At 38.8% G+C, this 16,925-nt stretch overlaps 1 protein-coding gene across 2 annotated transcripts in view; it reads right to left on the bottom strand.

Annotated features, from left to right (window-relative positions):
- The window catches only part of FGL1 (fibrinogen like 1), a 40,475-nt gene that overhangs the window by 14,634 nt on the left and 8,916 nt on the right, over positions 1 to 16,925 (bottom strand). For both annotated transcript variants that reach the window (XM_046648595.1, XM_046648594.1), the window contains exons 2-3: positions 5,749 to 5,828; positions 3,406 to 3,586 (exon numbers count right to left, since the gene is read on the bottom strand). In XM_046648595.1, coding sequence (XP_046504551.1) covers positions 3,406 to 3,586; positions 5,749 to 5,820 — 253 coding nt within the window. In that variant the 5' untranslated portion in view covers positions 5,821 to 5,828. The remainder of the gene's footprint in view (positions 1 to 3,405; positions 3,587 to 5,748; positions 5,829 to 16,925) is intronic.

The raw sequence follows: 16,925 nt of genomic DNA on the forward strand, positions 1-16,925 counted from the left end.
GTACCAGTCACTGACAATCTGTTCATTGACAAGATCATCCTCCACCACACATTTAAAGTCATGTGATCCTGATTGACACATTAAATGTGTCTCCTGGATTTTGGAAGCAATGTTCAAAATGTAAAGTCCACCTGTCCACTCCCTGCTTATCCAGAAGAGTGATCAAATGGACTGTAGAGCCTAGAAGCTACCTCACAATATCGCCTGCCAACTGGTCTACCTATCTCACCACTGATGAATTTACTCCAAACTTGCTTTACTTCTCCACCAAGAACACTCCGTTTCAGAGCCATCACGGCCCTCAGCCCTACTACTTTTGCTAATCCCTGACTTCAATGACATTCTACTGACCAGTCAGGTTCTGAACAAACCATAGATTTCTCAGTAGGGTTTCTAAGAAATCCTCTAGTGAATCAATGACAGAATATTCACTGTTTGGCCCTGAGCCCTGACTAAAGGACACTTCTAGCTACTTTTCTTTATCAAGGTACTACTTTCTTGGGTTAGATGCTGCTGTGTAAGGCAATGTAAGGTATATTATATTTTCTAGGGCTGCCATAATGAAAGACCATAGATTGGATAGCCTAAACAACAGAAATTTGTTTCGTCATGGTTCTGGAGCTTGGAAGACCAAGATGAAAGTACCAGCAGGGTTGGTTTCCTCTGAACGCTCTGTCCTCGGCTTATAGATGGCTGCCTTCTCACTGCATCCTCACACGGTTTTTCCTTTGTGCACCTACATCCCTAGCGTCTCTCTGTGTCCAAATTTTCTCTTCTTATAAGGACATCAGTCAGATTGAATGAGGGCCCATCCTAATGGCCTCATTTTAACTTAAGCACCTCTTTTAAGGCCCTATCTACAAATACAGTCACATTTATAGGAACTGAGGGTTAGGGGCTTCAGCATTTTTTCAACACAATTCAACCCATAAAACAGAGAGTCATCCATCAAATGGCCCTTTGACCATTCTGGTTGCCCCCTTCTCTGTGACCCAACACTGTCATTCACAATGATTGGCCCAATTAACCCAGTGAGATCCTCCCCTAAAATCTGTGTCTTTTTGACATTTTTAATAGTCTCAGGATAGGTATCTGATGCCTGCTGGGTGGATACCTGACTACGTTACCAGGCCCCAAACCTCATCCAATGAAAAGGGCACCGAACTGTCACAGGACCCCACCTCCTTCTTGAAAAGAAGTAAAGCCTTCTACTAGGTGACCCCAGGAAACGTCGGCCCTTCTCAGTCTGTGGGAAGAAATTTAGTGAGAAGCTTGACCTCGTTCAGGTCTTGAACAATCTCAACCACACCCATCAGCAAAAGCAGAAAATCCCTTTCAGACCTGTAGGGATTCTCATTTAATTGGTCTGGAGTGGAACCTAGCCACTGCTTGCAGACAGTTCCCATGGATCACTTGTGTTTCCGTGCAGTTTGCAAGCAAAGCATATGTTCTGGACTATTTTTTCAGGGATGTTTGTATAGTGAACAGCCTTGGAAGCTAGAGATAGTGTCTCCCCCTTGAGCAGATGGCAGGTTAGTTTGCTGTCCACCATGATAAAGATAACATCTCCCTCTGGGGCAAAGGCTGGGCAGATTTGCTTGCAACCCATTATAAAAGATTGAGGATTCTAAACTCAGGGTTCTTCAGCTGTGACATAGCCCACTGCCTGCACTTTTCCCGTCTGGACTAGTCCACACTTCTCCCTTAGCATTTTCAGGCAAAGGATATTGGTGCAAACATGAAGCTCACGTCTCTGACCCAGGAGTCTCTTGTCTTCTGCCAACGTCCATAAAACCGTGGCAGGCTAACTTGTTAGCTTGCAAATAGAGTAAAATCCCAGACCCTTCCCAGTTGTTTATGGTATCTGCATTTTAAAAGGTCACTAGATGATTCTAATGGGTAGTCCTGGCTGAGAATCCCAGTCTTGAAGGAGTCTCTACTGACTCTGCTTCCTGTTTGATTGCTTTCCTGAGCCTTCTTTCACTGTCTTGCCTAATCTCCACTGTAGTTCTCTTCTTAGATTCCAGTTCCTGGTTCTTTGCCCCTGTGACTGCTTCAGACAGTCCTTTTGATTCCCAAGCCTGTTTTTACCCAAGCTGTGTTTGGTTCCTCTTTGTTCCATGCTCCAGAGCCACAGGTCAACCTCATCCTATCCATTCCCATCACCACAGGCCAATGGCTCTGGCCTCCTTTTGACCCCTAAAGAGGAGCAGGACATTTGGACTCCAAGGATCAAGGGTAAAGGATCAAGTTGCTGGACAACAGAGGGTCGGGAGCCCAGGGCAAAGAGTCTGAGCAGAATGAGAATAGAACCTTGGTTAAAAGAGCAATAGGGGGCATTCTACTGAAGCATAGGTTCGAAGATTATCACATCTCTTATATCCCACACTGGTGAGGATATTTAGAAATACGAAAAAAGGTATTTTTACTCTCATCAACTTGGCATTTCTTTAGCCTCCACAGTTTTTCAATTATGGTCAGATATATTTCCCAATTTATAGTTACTTATCTTGCTATTCCTATCTCTATGTACCACCTTGCTTTCATTCATAAATGTGAGTCTCTACTATGTTCTAGGCACTCCGATAGGCAAGAAGGAGGGAAGAATGCTTTAAACATCATCCTAGACCTGCAAGGTGCCCAGTTAATTGACCAATAGAGACTCCAAAACAGAGAAGTTACAATGCATCGTGGCAGTAGCTAGAGTAGACATATGAACCACGTACTCTAGGCGGCATTCTCATTGTTTCTGACAACTATCGTTTGTTTACTTTAAAAGATGCCTGGAGGAATTCAGGTGAGTAGTTTCCCATAGGGAAAATGATATTATTATTATATGCAGTGATACGTGCAAAGTGTTGATAGTTGAAGATCATTTAGTTTCTAGGGGGAAATGCTGATTTCAAAACAAAAATACCAAACCATAAAATATTCACATAAAACCACCTCTCTTATTCTCCTAAATAATGCTGGTTCTTTTTCCTTCCCCGTCCTTTTGTTCTATTACTATTCTAAGGCACATTAGGGTTCCAGAAGGGAAAGCTGTGTAAATGTAACAAGAATGATACACAAATAAAAACAAAGCTCAGCTGTAAAATTTCACAAATAGAATCTGCCATAGGCACACGGAGATTGAAACAATCTGTTGTCTTGATCTTGTATTAAACTATAGAAATTCTCAGATATTTAGCATTGATATTAAATGTCCTCTGCAGCAATAATAGAGAAAAAAGGATAAGATATGGTAGAAGATATTTCAGTGCAGTATGATTCTGTATGTTGCTTGTTACTGAATTAGGAAAAGCTCTTTAGCAAAGCCTGAAAGTGATCAAATAATTAGTACCAACATTGCACATGGGTGAATGATATAAGTTACTGCAACACTCAAGAAAAATAGATTCTGACCTGCATATTGCCTCTTGCTTCCAAGGTCAATGACACTATTCTCCTCTCCTTTATCGAGGAGCTGGACTTCCTTCTCGTGCAAAAGCTGCGCGATCTTGACTTGTTGCTGTTTGACCCGGGTCTCAAGCTGGTGCACCTGGGCTCGGAGCCGCATCTGCTCCTGGAGACAGTTCTCAAGAGCCTGCGAAGCAACACACATCTCGTTCTCATGGGAAGTAAATGCTCCGAATGTCAGATAAATTAATGATTCAATTTTGGCCCCAACTCACATTTCAGAATATTGTTCTAACCAGAAAGTAGTTTGAAAGTTCTAATACTATTTATTGTTTGAAGAATAAGAAACGATGGCTTATGCAAAAGTGCTTGGACTAAAAAATTATATAAAATAATATAAATGACTACACTAAGAGCTTTAGAGTCATTGCCTCACTTGAACTTCACAATGATTCCATGAGGTAGGAAAGGCTCAACCACGATGAGCAAACCTGCTCAAGAGTCCCCAGTGGGGACGAGGAGTCAGGATTCAAACCCGTGTCTAGGTCCCTGCTCTCAGTCTCTCTACATGATGCCGCCTAAGTGCTTTCTTAACAGTAAAGTGCTTTCTAGCATCATTACACATCATTAGTATGTCCATCCCTGAAATAAACGAGGTTTTTGAATAATCTTTTGATATTAATATGTTGTAAAATATAATTGAATGCTATAATCTGATGATATCTGGTCACCTTTATAAGGAACACTAGTTTAGACTCATACCCCTAAGCATCTCACCCATGTACCTATTGCTGGAAATTCCACTGGAGTTACTTGAATTTTTTGCTTATTTGTTGTTTTTCCCTGAGTTAACTTCAAAAGGGGAAGGGAGGAGCCTGAGTCTTCCAGTTAAATCATTTTTCTTCTCTAAAAAGACAAACAAACCAAGAACATCGCACATGAAAGAATTTATCAGCTCCTTTCTAAAGTGGCATCTGACTAAGCGGAATTCTCCAGAGATAAAGCAAATACGGTGGGTGAATTAGAAGGAGAGTTACAGAGGTGGGTCTCCTGGGACGAGGTACTGAGGCCAAGAAGCCGCAATGAAGGCTCTTGAGTACCCAATGCTGGAGGAGTTACTCAGGGCAGTGAAAAAAAGGACAAAAGACACATTTTTTCCATTTTTCTATTTTTACCTTGACATCTCTATCTGCGGCTCCTGTCATGATCTCCTGTAATAAGTGTAAATGTTCACTTCTGAGAAATTACGAATTTTAATGTGTAATTGCCTTACACCACCTATATATACATTATTTCCTAAAACAGGCATTTGATTATAATTAGATCTATTTCCCAATTTATATTTGCATTACTTCCTGTTCCTATCCTTATGTGCCACCTTGTATTCATTCCATAAATATAAGCACCTTCTGTGTTCCAGGCACTCTGCCAGGCAGTAAGAACAGCACAAGTAGATATCCTACTCGGGACAAACGAAAGAAGTACACACCGCCTTCCTGTGAAGGACTATAACGTAAACATAGAAATTCAGCCTCCGAACTGAAAGGTGTGTAGCAAGAGAATGGAGAAGTGATGGTAGCGGCCTCCTGCCTCCCATCTTTAGGCCCAAGCTGCTGAGTGTCTCCCAGCTATTTCTCTAGACTGTTTCTTCTTCACTCTTGGTACTCTCTCCTCATCACTCTTCAATTGATCCTCTCTGAAAGAATTATGTGGGTAGCCTCCTGAGTCACACCCGTCTAAAAAATAAACAGGAAAGACCCTTTATGGTATCTGGAATCCTCTGTTGCCTTCCAATAGTAGGAAATTGGTTGTGATATTGTTAAATATAGCGGACTATGCAATTTAAAAGTAACCGAAGGGATTACAGGGTGAGCATATCCAATCTTTATGAGACGGCACAGAAGGTTTTAGTAAGCTTGTTTAAAACTTAGGAGTTTCCCAGAGCTTTGAGTAAATGAGTGTTTTCTCCTTTTTACTCATGAATAGAGGAAAATAGAATCGTTGTAATTACTTTCGAATAATCTGTTTAGTTTACACTAAGTGTCTAATATTGGAAAGCCCCAGGTCAATTTTAATGGACAGTTTTAAATTCCTAATACTATGTAACCACCCGAATAACTCCAGTAAATTCAAAAAGATTTTTATTTGTTGTGCGTACTGATTTTTGCCTAAATTTTTTTAAAGCACTTGGTAAAGTGCCTAGTATGTGGCAGGTGCTTCCGCAAACCTTTTTCAATTTCCCCCCTTTAAGTTCTTTCAGTGACAAGTTACTATAGGTTTTCTGCAGAATAAAAGAAAATTCAGGTCAAAGCCAGCATCAGAAATGCAAGAATAGTTTAACGAACTTACCCAGGCTTCCCTGCCTATTACCAGAGTAATGGTGACAAGGATGAAACTGGACATCGTCGCCATAGTCCCCATTGAAAGAACTGCAAGAACAAGAAGAATTTCATCAACTTATTTACTGTGAATTTTTCATAAGACCAGAGTTGGGTTCAGACCCAAGGCCATCCAGGCCATCTCTAATGTGAGAGTGGCTAAGGAAATTCTCCTGAGCTTTCCCAGGCCTCCCCCCGCCACAGAATGATGCTCACTGCTACCTAAATAGAACTGCACCTGTTCACTTGCAAAAATGGAGGAGGGACTCTGACTCTTTGTGTGGTCCTAAGTGCTGCTTGTAAGAAGGTGTGGAAAAGGCAAAGATTCTATAAGCACAAAGACCTAGGTACATGTTTCGTCTGAGCCTCTTCCTAGTTGTGTGACCTTAGGCAACTTACTAAAAATGCTCCTGATCTGTAAAATGGAAATCATAATCCCCACCTTACAGGACTGTGTCGATTTGGGTGCAATATTTTTAGACACCCTCGCATACGACTAGTGCTAAATGAACAGTACTCATTTTGTATATGCTTTTATTTTTAAAAGAAGAAGAAAGAAAAAGTTATAAGCAACAGGAGGTGATATGCATTGTTTTTCTTAATGTCAATGTATAGGCAAGATATCAAGAAAATATAAAACTTTAAGCTCTGTTTAAAGGTGTAGAGGAAAATTAACTTTCTCTCTTCTTGAGATTATTTTTAAAATCAATCTTGAAGTCATGAGTCTCAATGAAAAATTTTGCTCATCCTCAGCATAACTTCTGTGTGCTGCCAGCGGTGAATTTTCATCAATTTTAGAAGCTAAGGAGCCTAGGAGGACAGAAATATCTGCATAATCTTCAAACAAATTTTACACCTAAGGTTTCCGCTAAAAAAAAGAACTGAGACCAACTGAATCATTTATTTGTTAGCCTAATTTTATTCTTATACAACCTGTGACCCCTTTTCATGAATCTCTTTCACAATTTTTATGTAATTAAAGGAGTGGTTTCTAAAGTTTGCTGCCCATTAGGATCATTTGGGGGGCTTTAAAAAAAAATATCCATCCCCAGGAATTGAATCAAATGTCTAAAAGTCATATGCAGCAGGCCCTGGAATTTTTTAAAGACTTCCAGCTGATTCCAGTGTTCAGCAAAGTTTGAGAAGCAATGTTTTAAGGACTTTCTCTTTTTCTTTTTTCTTTTTTTTTTTGAGGAAGACTGGCCCTGAGCCAATATCCGTGCCCATCTTCCTCTACTTTATATGTGGGACACCTACCACAGCATAGCCCGATAAGCGGTGCTAGGTCCGCACCCAGGATCCCAACCGGGGAACCCCAGGCCACCAAAGCAGAGCATGTGAACTTAACCGCTACGCCACTGGGCTGGCCCCTGTTTTAAAGACTTAGTAGACAAATTTTTTTTAGTTCCTGTTAATAAAGTAGGTTGTTAGTTCTCAGTCCTTCTGTGGTCGACAAAAACAGTTATAGAATGGGAGGGGCACTTATATTCACTGACCAAGAGCATGCATGGCCACCTTGGGAAGTGTTGTAAAATTCAATGCGAATTTTTAGAATATGTGAAATTTGTGTATTGCTGAGAGTAGTAAAGAATCTGCTAGATATAACTGTATAATTTTACTTCACACATTTTTACTTATGGCTGACTTTTTTTACTACATACCTAGAGCTGTGCTATGCATATTAGGAGCACCTTACCTAATCCTCAAATAATCCTATAAGGCAAGCACTATTATCTTCATCACACAAATGGATAGATCAGAGAGGTTGTCACTTCCCTAAGATCACACAACAGCTACATGGAAGACCCAGCAATTGAGCCGAGGGCTTTCCCCCTTGAAGGCCCATGGCCCTAACCTGTACTCTACATGGCCTTCCTCTCTATATACATATAAACCCTGCTATAAACAGGGAAACAGGCCACAGAGAGGTATAGAGGCCCTCCTACTCGGCCTGCTCCAGTGAACATCATGCTCACTCCTGAACACGGCTGTGACTTGTTTATTCCTGAGTCATGTACTTCTCCTAAGGAACGTTAGGTTAACCTGGCGGGAGAGAAGACAGCTGCACTAAAACTGGAGCGGTCCTAGGGCATGGTAGCATCGGTGAGCATTTACTTCTCCTCAGCTATCTGCTCAACACTACGCTACATGCTGTGGAAGAATAAAATATAGTTGCCTATGGGGCTGACCCCGTAGCCGAGTGGTTAAGTTCGCGCGCTCCGCTGCAGGCGGCCCAGTGTTTCATTGGTTTGAATCCTGGGCGTGGACATGACACTGCTCATCAAGCCACGCTGAGGCAGCGTCCCACATGCCACAAGTAGAAGGACCCACAAGGAAGAATATACAACTATGTACTGGGGGGCTTTGGGGAGAAAAAGGAAAAAAATAAAATCTTTAAAATAAAAAATAAAAAAATATATATAGTTGCCTCAACAAGGCAATGTTTTGAGGAAGAAATAAAAATATTAAAATGAGAATTAAAGACAATATAAATTAAGTTACATGAAACCATATGTAATTAACTATAAAACTAAAGTTTCCCAAACCACCCCTCAGAACAAAATTAATTACTTCCTCCATTGTGGTCCCATACTGTATTTACAGACCAGTGTAGCATTTATTCACTCAATAAACATTGTTTGCCCAACTACTATGTTCTAGGCGCTGAGCCAGGTGAAGGAATTATCTTTTGGTCAGTTGTTACATGTCCCTCTCCAACTGCTTCCCTAGGTCCATGCGATTTTGCTTACAATGAGATATTGGAAGGCAAAGGCCACACCTTGCTAATGGTCATATCCCCAGCATCTGACTTATTGTGGTGACCCTGAAAAATGTTTAGTTGTTGCCTCTGCAGAAAATTTTCCGCAGGAGGGCAAACCTTTCCCAGAGGGGAGAATGTGATTTCCTTGCCATAATACTACAGTCTGTTTGCAGTGACGACGTACTGCCTCCTCCATGCTTATCCTGGTCAAGGGGAAAACCATGGGCTAAGCGTATCTTTGAAAATAAGAGTCAAGAAGGAGTTAGGGACTTTCTGTTGGATTGAACACGTGAATTTATTTTTTCTTTCTCAAGAAATCCCACTAGCAAAAAAGTAAAGAAAAATGGAAAAGACATGAGTTGACAAGGTCGAAGAGAAAGGGAGAGAGAAAACACCTGGCATGCGATGACAATGAGTTTGGAGGTGATAAAAAGCATGTGAGGGAGTTGGCAAAGCTGCTACAACTGAATAACAAGTGGCATCCAGAAGAATACCACGAGAAGCAACTCAGGTGCATTGCAATTCCCCAGATGGGTGTGGGGTTGGAGGCACAGCAGGCTTGAAGGCAGGGTGGAAGTGATGGGCTGACACCCAGATCCTCACCTAAACTTTGAGCAGCCACGTGAATACTGCTCCTCCCAGCCCATCAGCAAACAGAAGGCTTACTTTCCTTTGGGGTTGAACCAGAGAGACTCCAGGTTGAGCATGACCACGGGCACAATGGAGGGCAGGGGAGAGACCCCCCGACCTGGCTACTCCTATCCCAGCAGCCAGGCAGCCAGCTCCATACTCCTCACGCCACTTTCCAGGCAAGAGACCATGGGAGTCCTCTCTGGAGGAATGAATAGCCTCACAGAAAAGATCTTCAGAGACTCACAAGGGAGATTGTCCAACAAAAGAGCCTTATCCTTGCCCGATCGTTCTCCGAAGAAGCCCACAGGTTGGCAAGCCTTGTTCACGCACATGGGAAAGGTATAGGCGTAATATTTTGCTTATTTCTTTTAAAAGAGTTCTTCCCACTGAAGGAAGGCATGCTTTAAATTTCATTCTGTGTCCATATGTGCTTAACAGCCTAAAGAAAACACTAAAGACCAAATGTTCTGTATTATAGCACTGGGCAGAAATCCATATAATACTAATTAATTTACTATGAAAATGTGTAATTTATTTGTTATGACTTAACCCTCTTATCCAACATTGTAAACAAAATAATCAAAATGTACAGACGTGCTGAGTAAATTACATGGCTAAATGGGCAAAGAAATTAGATAAAACATAAGAACACATACAATTACTCATTACAGAAAAGCTCTAATAAGCGTTCATAGACCTGTTTTTTTCAGTAAGTCATTCTTTAATACATTCATATGATACAATTTGTAGCAACAATTTAGGAAAACTGGTATTTCACTCTTTCTATTATTTTAGTAACTATTTTTCTTTAAAATTTAAACATGTATTGGGTACCTACTTAATGCCAGGTGTTATGTATACTAGATTCTTTTATATATAGCTTATATTAAATATATTTAATTGTATTTAAAATATTAGCTTATATTAAAATGTAGAAAAAATTAAGTTTAATTACGGCATTTTAAATGTTCTCCAATGTAAAAAAGAGACACCCCCACCCCACGAGCTTTTAAATAAGATAGAACTAAGGTGAGAAGAAAATGGCAAACGAACAGAAACAAGAGCAAGTGGAGCAGAAAAGGTGAATAGGTTTGCTATCAATTAATATTTTTATTGATAAAATAATCTTGGAATTATATTTAGAAAAACTTTCCTAGGTAGCCTTTATTGTTGTCACGAAAGGTAAAATCATCGTCTTTAAGATGCCACCACCGACTGCACTAAAGAGCCATCAGTTTCAAGGCTGTCGTGTCCTGAACTTTGCATTTGCAGATGTGGAGGTCAGATCTACAAAGTTAGCAACACTTCAGGTTGAAATGAATACCCTCAACCAAAGACGTGTGATGTTATAAACAAATCCATTTTCATTCTGATCCTGGGGGTAGTTCCACGTTTCCTTTGTCTGGGAGTTCATGGAAGGACCTGTCATTACCATTGGACGCCTGTCAAGACTCCATTTGTGAATAAAGAGCCTGCAGAAGAATAAATTCTTACTACAATTACAATAATTTACCTTAGATATATAAGGAATGAAGACATTTCCACCTTTCAAATTAGGCATGGTACTCAAACACTGCTACAGTAGGATTTATTTTCTTATAGATTTAGCTATACCAGTGGTCTAATCGTGTTCATTTAAACATAATTATATGCAATTAAGGCCTAACAAAATACAAGTCTCTAAAACATGTGCCTCCTTTTCTCCATCAAAATGAAAGATAGGAAAAAAGTAGGAGGAAAAAAGAAAAAAAAATCCAATTACCTTCAATAACCACACTCCATAAATCATATTTGAAAAAACAATCTAGGTTGTCAATATAGCTACTATTGTCTGTACTAAATGTCAATAATTTTAAATAGTATTTCATTGGAAACTTAAGACTGATTTTTCCTACAAAAAGCTGAGATGGTGAATAATGCTCTCTAAAGATCATGAAGAAGAAACAGTTCTCTGTGGACGACCAGAGCTTATCTTATTTGTTTATAAAATATATGTAGTATTTTCCTACTTGAATCATAAATATCTTCAAGGTTAGCGTTTTCTGCTACACTGACCTGCTTCGGAATTATTTACCCTTTTTCAAGATAGAAAGGTAATTATCATTGGATTTTAATACTATTGCTAATTCTCTCAGTTAACGTATTGTTCAGTACTATGTAAACTTGTGGTAAAATTGTGATTTAAAAATTCTAATTTTAGGAAAAAAAATAAACCTCCATACTGTAAAAATCAGATATCATTGAAAGCAGGGACTCAAATAGATATTTGTACACCAATATTTATGGCAGCATTATTCACAATAACCAAAAGGTGAAAACAACCCAAATGTCCACCAATGGATGAATGGATGAACAGAATGTGATATATACACACAATGAAATACTAACCTTTGAAGACATTATGCCAAGTGAAATGAACCAGACACCAAAGAACAAATACTGTAAGATCCCACTTATATGAGGTACCTAGAGCAGTCAAGTGCATAGAGACAGAAAGTAGAATGGTGGTCGCCAGGAGCTGGGAGGAGGGGGGAATGAAAAGTTATTGTTTAATGGATACAGAATTTCATTTTGGGAAGACCAAAAAGTTCTGGAGATGGATGGCGGTGATGGTTGCACAACATTGTGAATGAACTTAATGCCACTGAACTGTATATTTAAAAATGGTCAAAATGGTCAATTTTATGTTATATATATTTTACCACCAATTAAAACCAGATATAGGTATATCTGTGAGGTACCTTTTCATATCAGTTAAAAATTATCTAGCATCTTTCAACTGCTAAACATCAGAACAAAATTTATCCCTTATTTATTGTGCCTGAATTTTTTTAAACATTGAATAGTGCAAAGGGTTAGATCAATTATAAATCAATAGTCAGGGATTTTATTAAGAAATAATAGCCATCCATTTAAACTGAATTACAGCAGGAAAAGTGTATTTGTAAAGAAGTCTTCTTAATTGAAACAAATGAACTAGAGTGTGAAAGTTCCAGCACACATTTTCTAACCATTCTTAGAAATTCTTAAAATTTTGAAAATCTAATGGATTCTATTCTTCTAATCTCTATCACCAGAAAATTACAGACCTACGGCATGTTTTAGTATCTTCCTACACAATTGTGAGAATATTATTTTAATAATGACAGAAAAAAATTGCTGAGTGCGCCTTTGGTACAATTGCTCTACTCCCACAAAGATGCCAAACAGCAGGCATGGTCTGGGGCATTACACAGAAGAGCAGAGTCGCCAGCCCGATAGAATGTACCTCTGCAAGGCTGCAGATCACTCACATTCAGAGACCCAGCAGGGGAGAAGGGCTCACCTCCATAAGTCCAGCATGTGGGTTGGAAAAATGAGGAAAACAGTTATTCGTAACCAGACTATTGTATTTGCGTCTGAGGATCATGAAACATTCTACCATAATATAATCAGTTCCTGGATTTTATTTCCTAACCTTCACCATGAAAAATAAGAAAATAAACACAGGTGTGTCAGGTGACGTGCAGTCTCCAGGGCCCCCTTAAGTCTCCTGAGCCTCTTTCCTTAGTATTTGGTTGTTTCTTTCTTAACATATTAGGTTAAACTATAAGAAAAAACATATGTTTGAACACTTTTAACCTACAAAAATGGTAGTTTCATATGTTTCAAATTAATACACATGATTAGATAGAAAGAATTCACTTGAAATCATTGTAGCCTTTTATACTGAAACAAGTGCCAAGAGAAATAGATTAAAAATAATTTGTAGCTTATTTAACGAGAGAAAACAATTTAGCAACAATCTGTTTTTATATGAATGCTACCTCTATGTTAATACATTAATATATGCCAATTAAACATTTTTAAAAAATTGCTGACACAGTCAACACATGTAATCTCATGGCTCTGCCATAAGCTAATCTTCAGGATGCCTTTAGAAGAGAAATTACAATATTTACTGTTAACTAAAGGAAGTTAGAGTAGAGAGGCAAAGTAGCTTTCTCAAAGAAAGGCTCTACAGTCAAAATGTATACATCTAACCACCTCTAGCACCTCTGTTGCTGCCATCTGGTCCCAGCCACCACTGGAAGATTCCAGTATTCCAAATCAGAACATTTTTGAGAATGACACTGGGACAACAGTCTAAACTGAGCCTTTCCCGGGCAAACCAGAATTTACAGTCGTCCATCTACAAGGTTTTACATAATCTGCAAGACCTCACTCCCTCGCACCTCCTTTCCCCTATTCCCCCCCTTGTCCCCTTTCCTATGGCCGTATTAGCTGCTTTGGTATTCCTTGATCACACCAAAATACATTTATTTCTCAGGGAAATTGCACTTGCTGTTCCCCCTATCCGGAATGCTCTCCTCTTGAAAATGTCCATCGTTTGCTCCCTCATATCTTTCAGGTCTGTTCACATATCACCTTTTCAGAGATACCTTCCCTGGATATGATATATAAAATAACAGCCATCTCCTCTGCCCCTATACATCCCATATCTCTATTATAATGGTTTAATTATGAATATATTATATATTCATAAAAATATACATTCAAATATAATGAAATGTATGTGTCTATTGTCTGCCCGCCCTCACCACTATCTATGTAAGCACCATGAAGTGAGGGACCTGATCTGTTTTATTTACTGCTGTAACAGTGCTTGGTAGGTAGTTGGGTACCATATTGGTTTCACAGGGCTGCTGTAACAAATTACCACAAACTGGATGGCTTAGAACAAGAGAAGTTTATTGTCTCACATTTCTGGAGGACAGAAGTCTGAAATCAAGGTGTCGGCAGGGTCATGCTCCCTCTGAAATGCTCTCCAGAAGAATCTTTCCTTGCCTCTTTCAGCTTCTGGTGGTTGCCAGCAATCCTTGCATCCCTTGGCTTGTGGCATCTTAACCCTACTTCTGCCTCCCTTTTCACATGGCTGTCTTCCCTCTGTGTGTCTCTGTGTCCCAGTTTCCTTCTTCATACATAGTCCTCCCTTATCCACGGGCGATGTGTTCCAAGACGCCTAGTGGAGGCTTGAAACCATGGATAGTATCAAACCCTATATATACTATGTTTTTTCCTATACATACATATCTATGATAAAGTTTAATTTATAAATTAGGCACAGTAAGAGATTAACAACAATAACTAGTAATAAGATAGAAGAATTGTAACAATATGCCGTAATAAAAGTTACCGTAGATCTTAGCAACTTCAGCATATGATTTTTTTTTCTTTCCTTATTAAGTTGAGAACTTTCACATTTTCACTTAAAGGAAGCACTTTATGGCTTCTCTTTGGCATATCTGAATTGCCAGCATCACTACTCTTGCATTTTGGGGCCATTATTAAATAAAATAAGGGTGACTTGAACACAAGTACTGCGATACCATGACAATCCATCTGATGACTGAGACAGCTACTAAGTGACAGGACGGGTAGCATACACAGCATGGATTGTTGGACAAAGGGATGATCCATGTCCCAGGCAGGACAAAGAGGGACAGTACAAGATTTCATCACGCTACTCAGAAGAGCGTGCAATTTAAAACTTATGAATTGTTTATTTCTGGAATTTTCCATTTAGTGTTAGTAACAAATGGCAGAAAGCAAAACCATGGATCAGAGGGGACTGCTATATAAAGAGAATCTTAACTTGATTACGTCTACAAAGACTCTTCTTCCAAATAAGATTACCTTCACAGGTAAAGGAAATTAAGATTAAAGATATCATTTTGGAGGGCACAATTCAACCCAGTACAGGTACTCAACAAAAGATTTCATGAATTGGGCTGGCCCCGTGGCCGAGTGGTTGGGTGCGCGTGCTCCACTGCAGGCGGCCCAGTGTTTTGTTGGTTCGAATCCTGGGCGCGGACATGGCACTGCTCGTCGGACCACGCTGAGGCAGCGTCCCACATGCCACAACTAGAAGAACCCACAACGAAGAATATACAACTATGTACCGGGGGGCTTTGGGGAGAAAAAGGAAAAAATAAAATCTTTAAAATAAAAAAAAAAGATTTCATGAATTGATAAGAAGAAAACCTATGAACCTAAATTAGAATTTTAGAACTTCCTAGCATCTGCTATTGCAGTTTTACATTTGATTACTAGGGACCAAATCCTTTTGTGTCTGCTGAATTTATTAGATGTCCCTATCAGATTGCCTCCATCCTCTCCCCTCTCCCAGCAGCGACTAAGAACACTTGATAAACTATGTCTTTTGTAAAGTTTTTATTGATTTGCAAATATGACATGCATGATACGTGATAGCTCATATTGGTTTCAAAAAGAGATCTTTGGATTTTAAGAATTCCAGAAGAAAATAAATAACTGAAAACTTAATACCTAAAGTATTTAAAATTTGGCTATCTTAAAGGGCTAAAGCCATTATCATAGCTATCTCATAATAAATTATTAGTTTGACTCATATTTTCAGTTGGTGATAAATATATTTCTTGAGCAAAATTACAACAGCTATGCTTCTATTTTTTTAAAAATCTCATTTGTAACTTCCTGATCATTACTTGTTTAATTTTAAAATTTATCATAAAGTTCAAATAGTAAAAAGTCAAAAAATACCTCTCCACATAATGAAGATTTCTTAACATTGCCTTAAAATAATCAAATCTGATGTTTCCTAGAGAAAAGGAGGCACCCCCTATTCTGGCAGATCCTTAAACAATAAGGCATTTCAAAATGTCATTATACTATTTTTAAAGTCATTACGTTAATTTGATAATCTGAGAATAATTCCTGAGAATATGTGAAGCCCTCTAAAGCTCCCCAGCGCCCTCATCTTCTGCATCTAACCATCTTCTACAATACTGAAGAAATGTTTAGGTGTTAAGAAACTTGCTTTGGGGGCCGGCCCCATGGCCGAGTGGTTAAGTTCACGCACTCTGCTTTAGCAGCCCAGGGTTTCACCCGTTTGAATCCTGGGCACGGACATGGCACTGCTCGTCAGGCCACACTGAGGTGGTGTCCCACACGCCACAACTAGAAGGACCCACAACTAAAATAGACAACTATGTACCAGGGGGCTTTGGGGAGAAAAAGGAAAAATAAAATCTTTAAAAAAAAAAAAAACTTGCTTTGAAAATCTGGTCTGCATCCTTCATCACAGTAAACCATTATTATTCTACAAACCTGGCTTGTGGTACAGTTATATCACATTATTTAGTTCCTCACTATACAATTAGCTGTATTTCTTTTACGATGTTTTTGCTTTGGGCTATTTCAAAACTTTTAATTACTGTAAAATTAAAGCAGTTTTCAAATGGCTATTCTTTCATGTACTGTAGTATTTGATATAAATTATTCTAAGGCTACGAAGTCCAATTTCTTTCCCACTAAAATTTTTTTAATTTAGTGGATTATAGTAGATTAAATTTAAAGGCAAAAATATTAAGTATGAAACTGAAAAGTTTTACAGCTGATATATAACTTTTAAACACACAATTACAAAACAAAAGTACATTAGTAGCATGTAAAATTTCAAAAATAGTATGTTTTAAGTGAGATATTATGAGAGGATATAAGAGTAAAAAATTTAAAAGAAAGAAAAAGTTATTGAAGAAAGCATTTTTAACAAGTTAGCATTCACAAGTGGACTACATCCTTTAATGTAAGACAGTTAGTTAAAAATTTACACATAAACACAGACTTAGAGACTCCTTTTAGGCTAATTCCTTTCCAATTTTTTTTTCCTTTTCCTGAAAATGGAACATAACAGTATCTTTCTTATTTATCTCAAGAATTTATGCTCAATGAAA

This window comes from Equus quagga, chromosome 22 (genome assembly GCF_021613505.1).
Source record: "Equus quagga isolate Etosha38 chromosome 22, UCLA_HA_Equagga_1.0, whole genome shotgun sequence".
Classification (NCBI taxonomy): domain Eukaryota; kingdom Metazoa; phylum Chordata; class Mammalia; order Perissodactyla; family Equidae; genus Equus; species Equus quagga.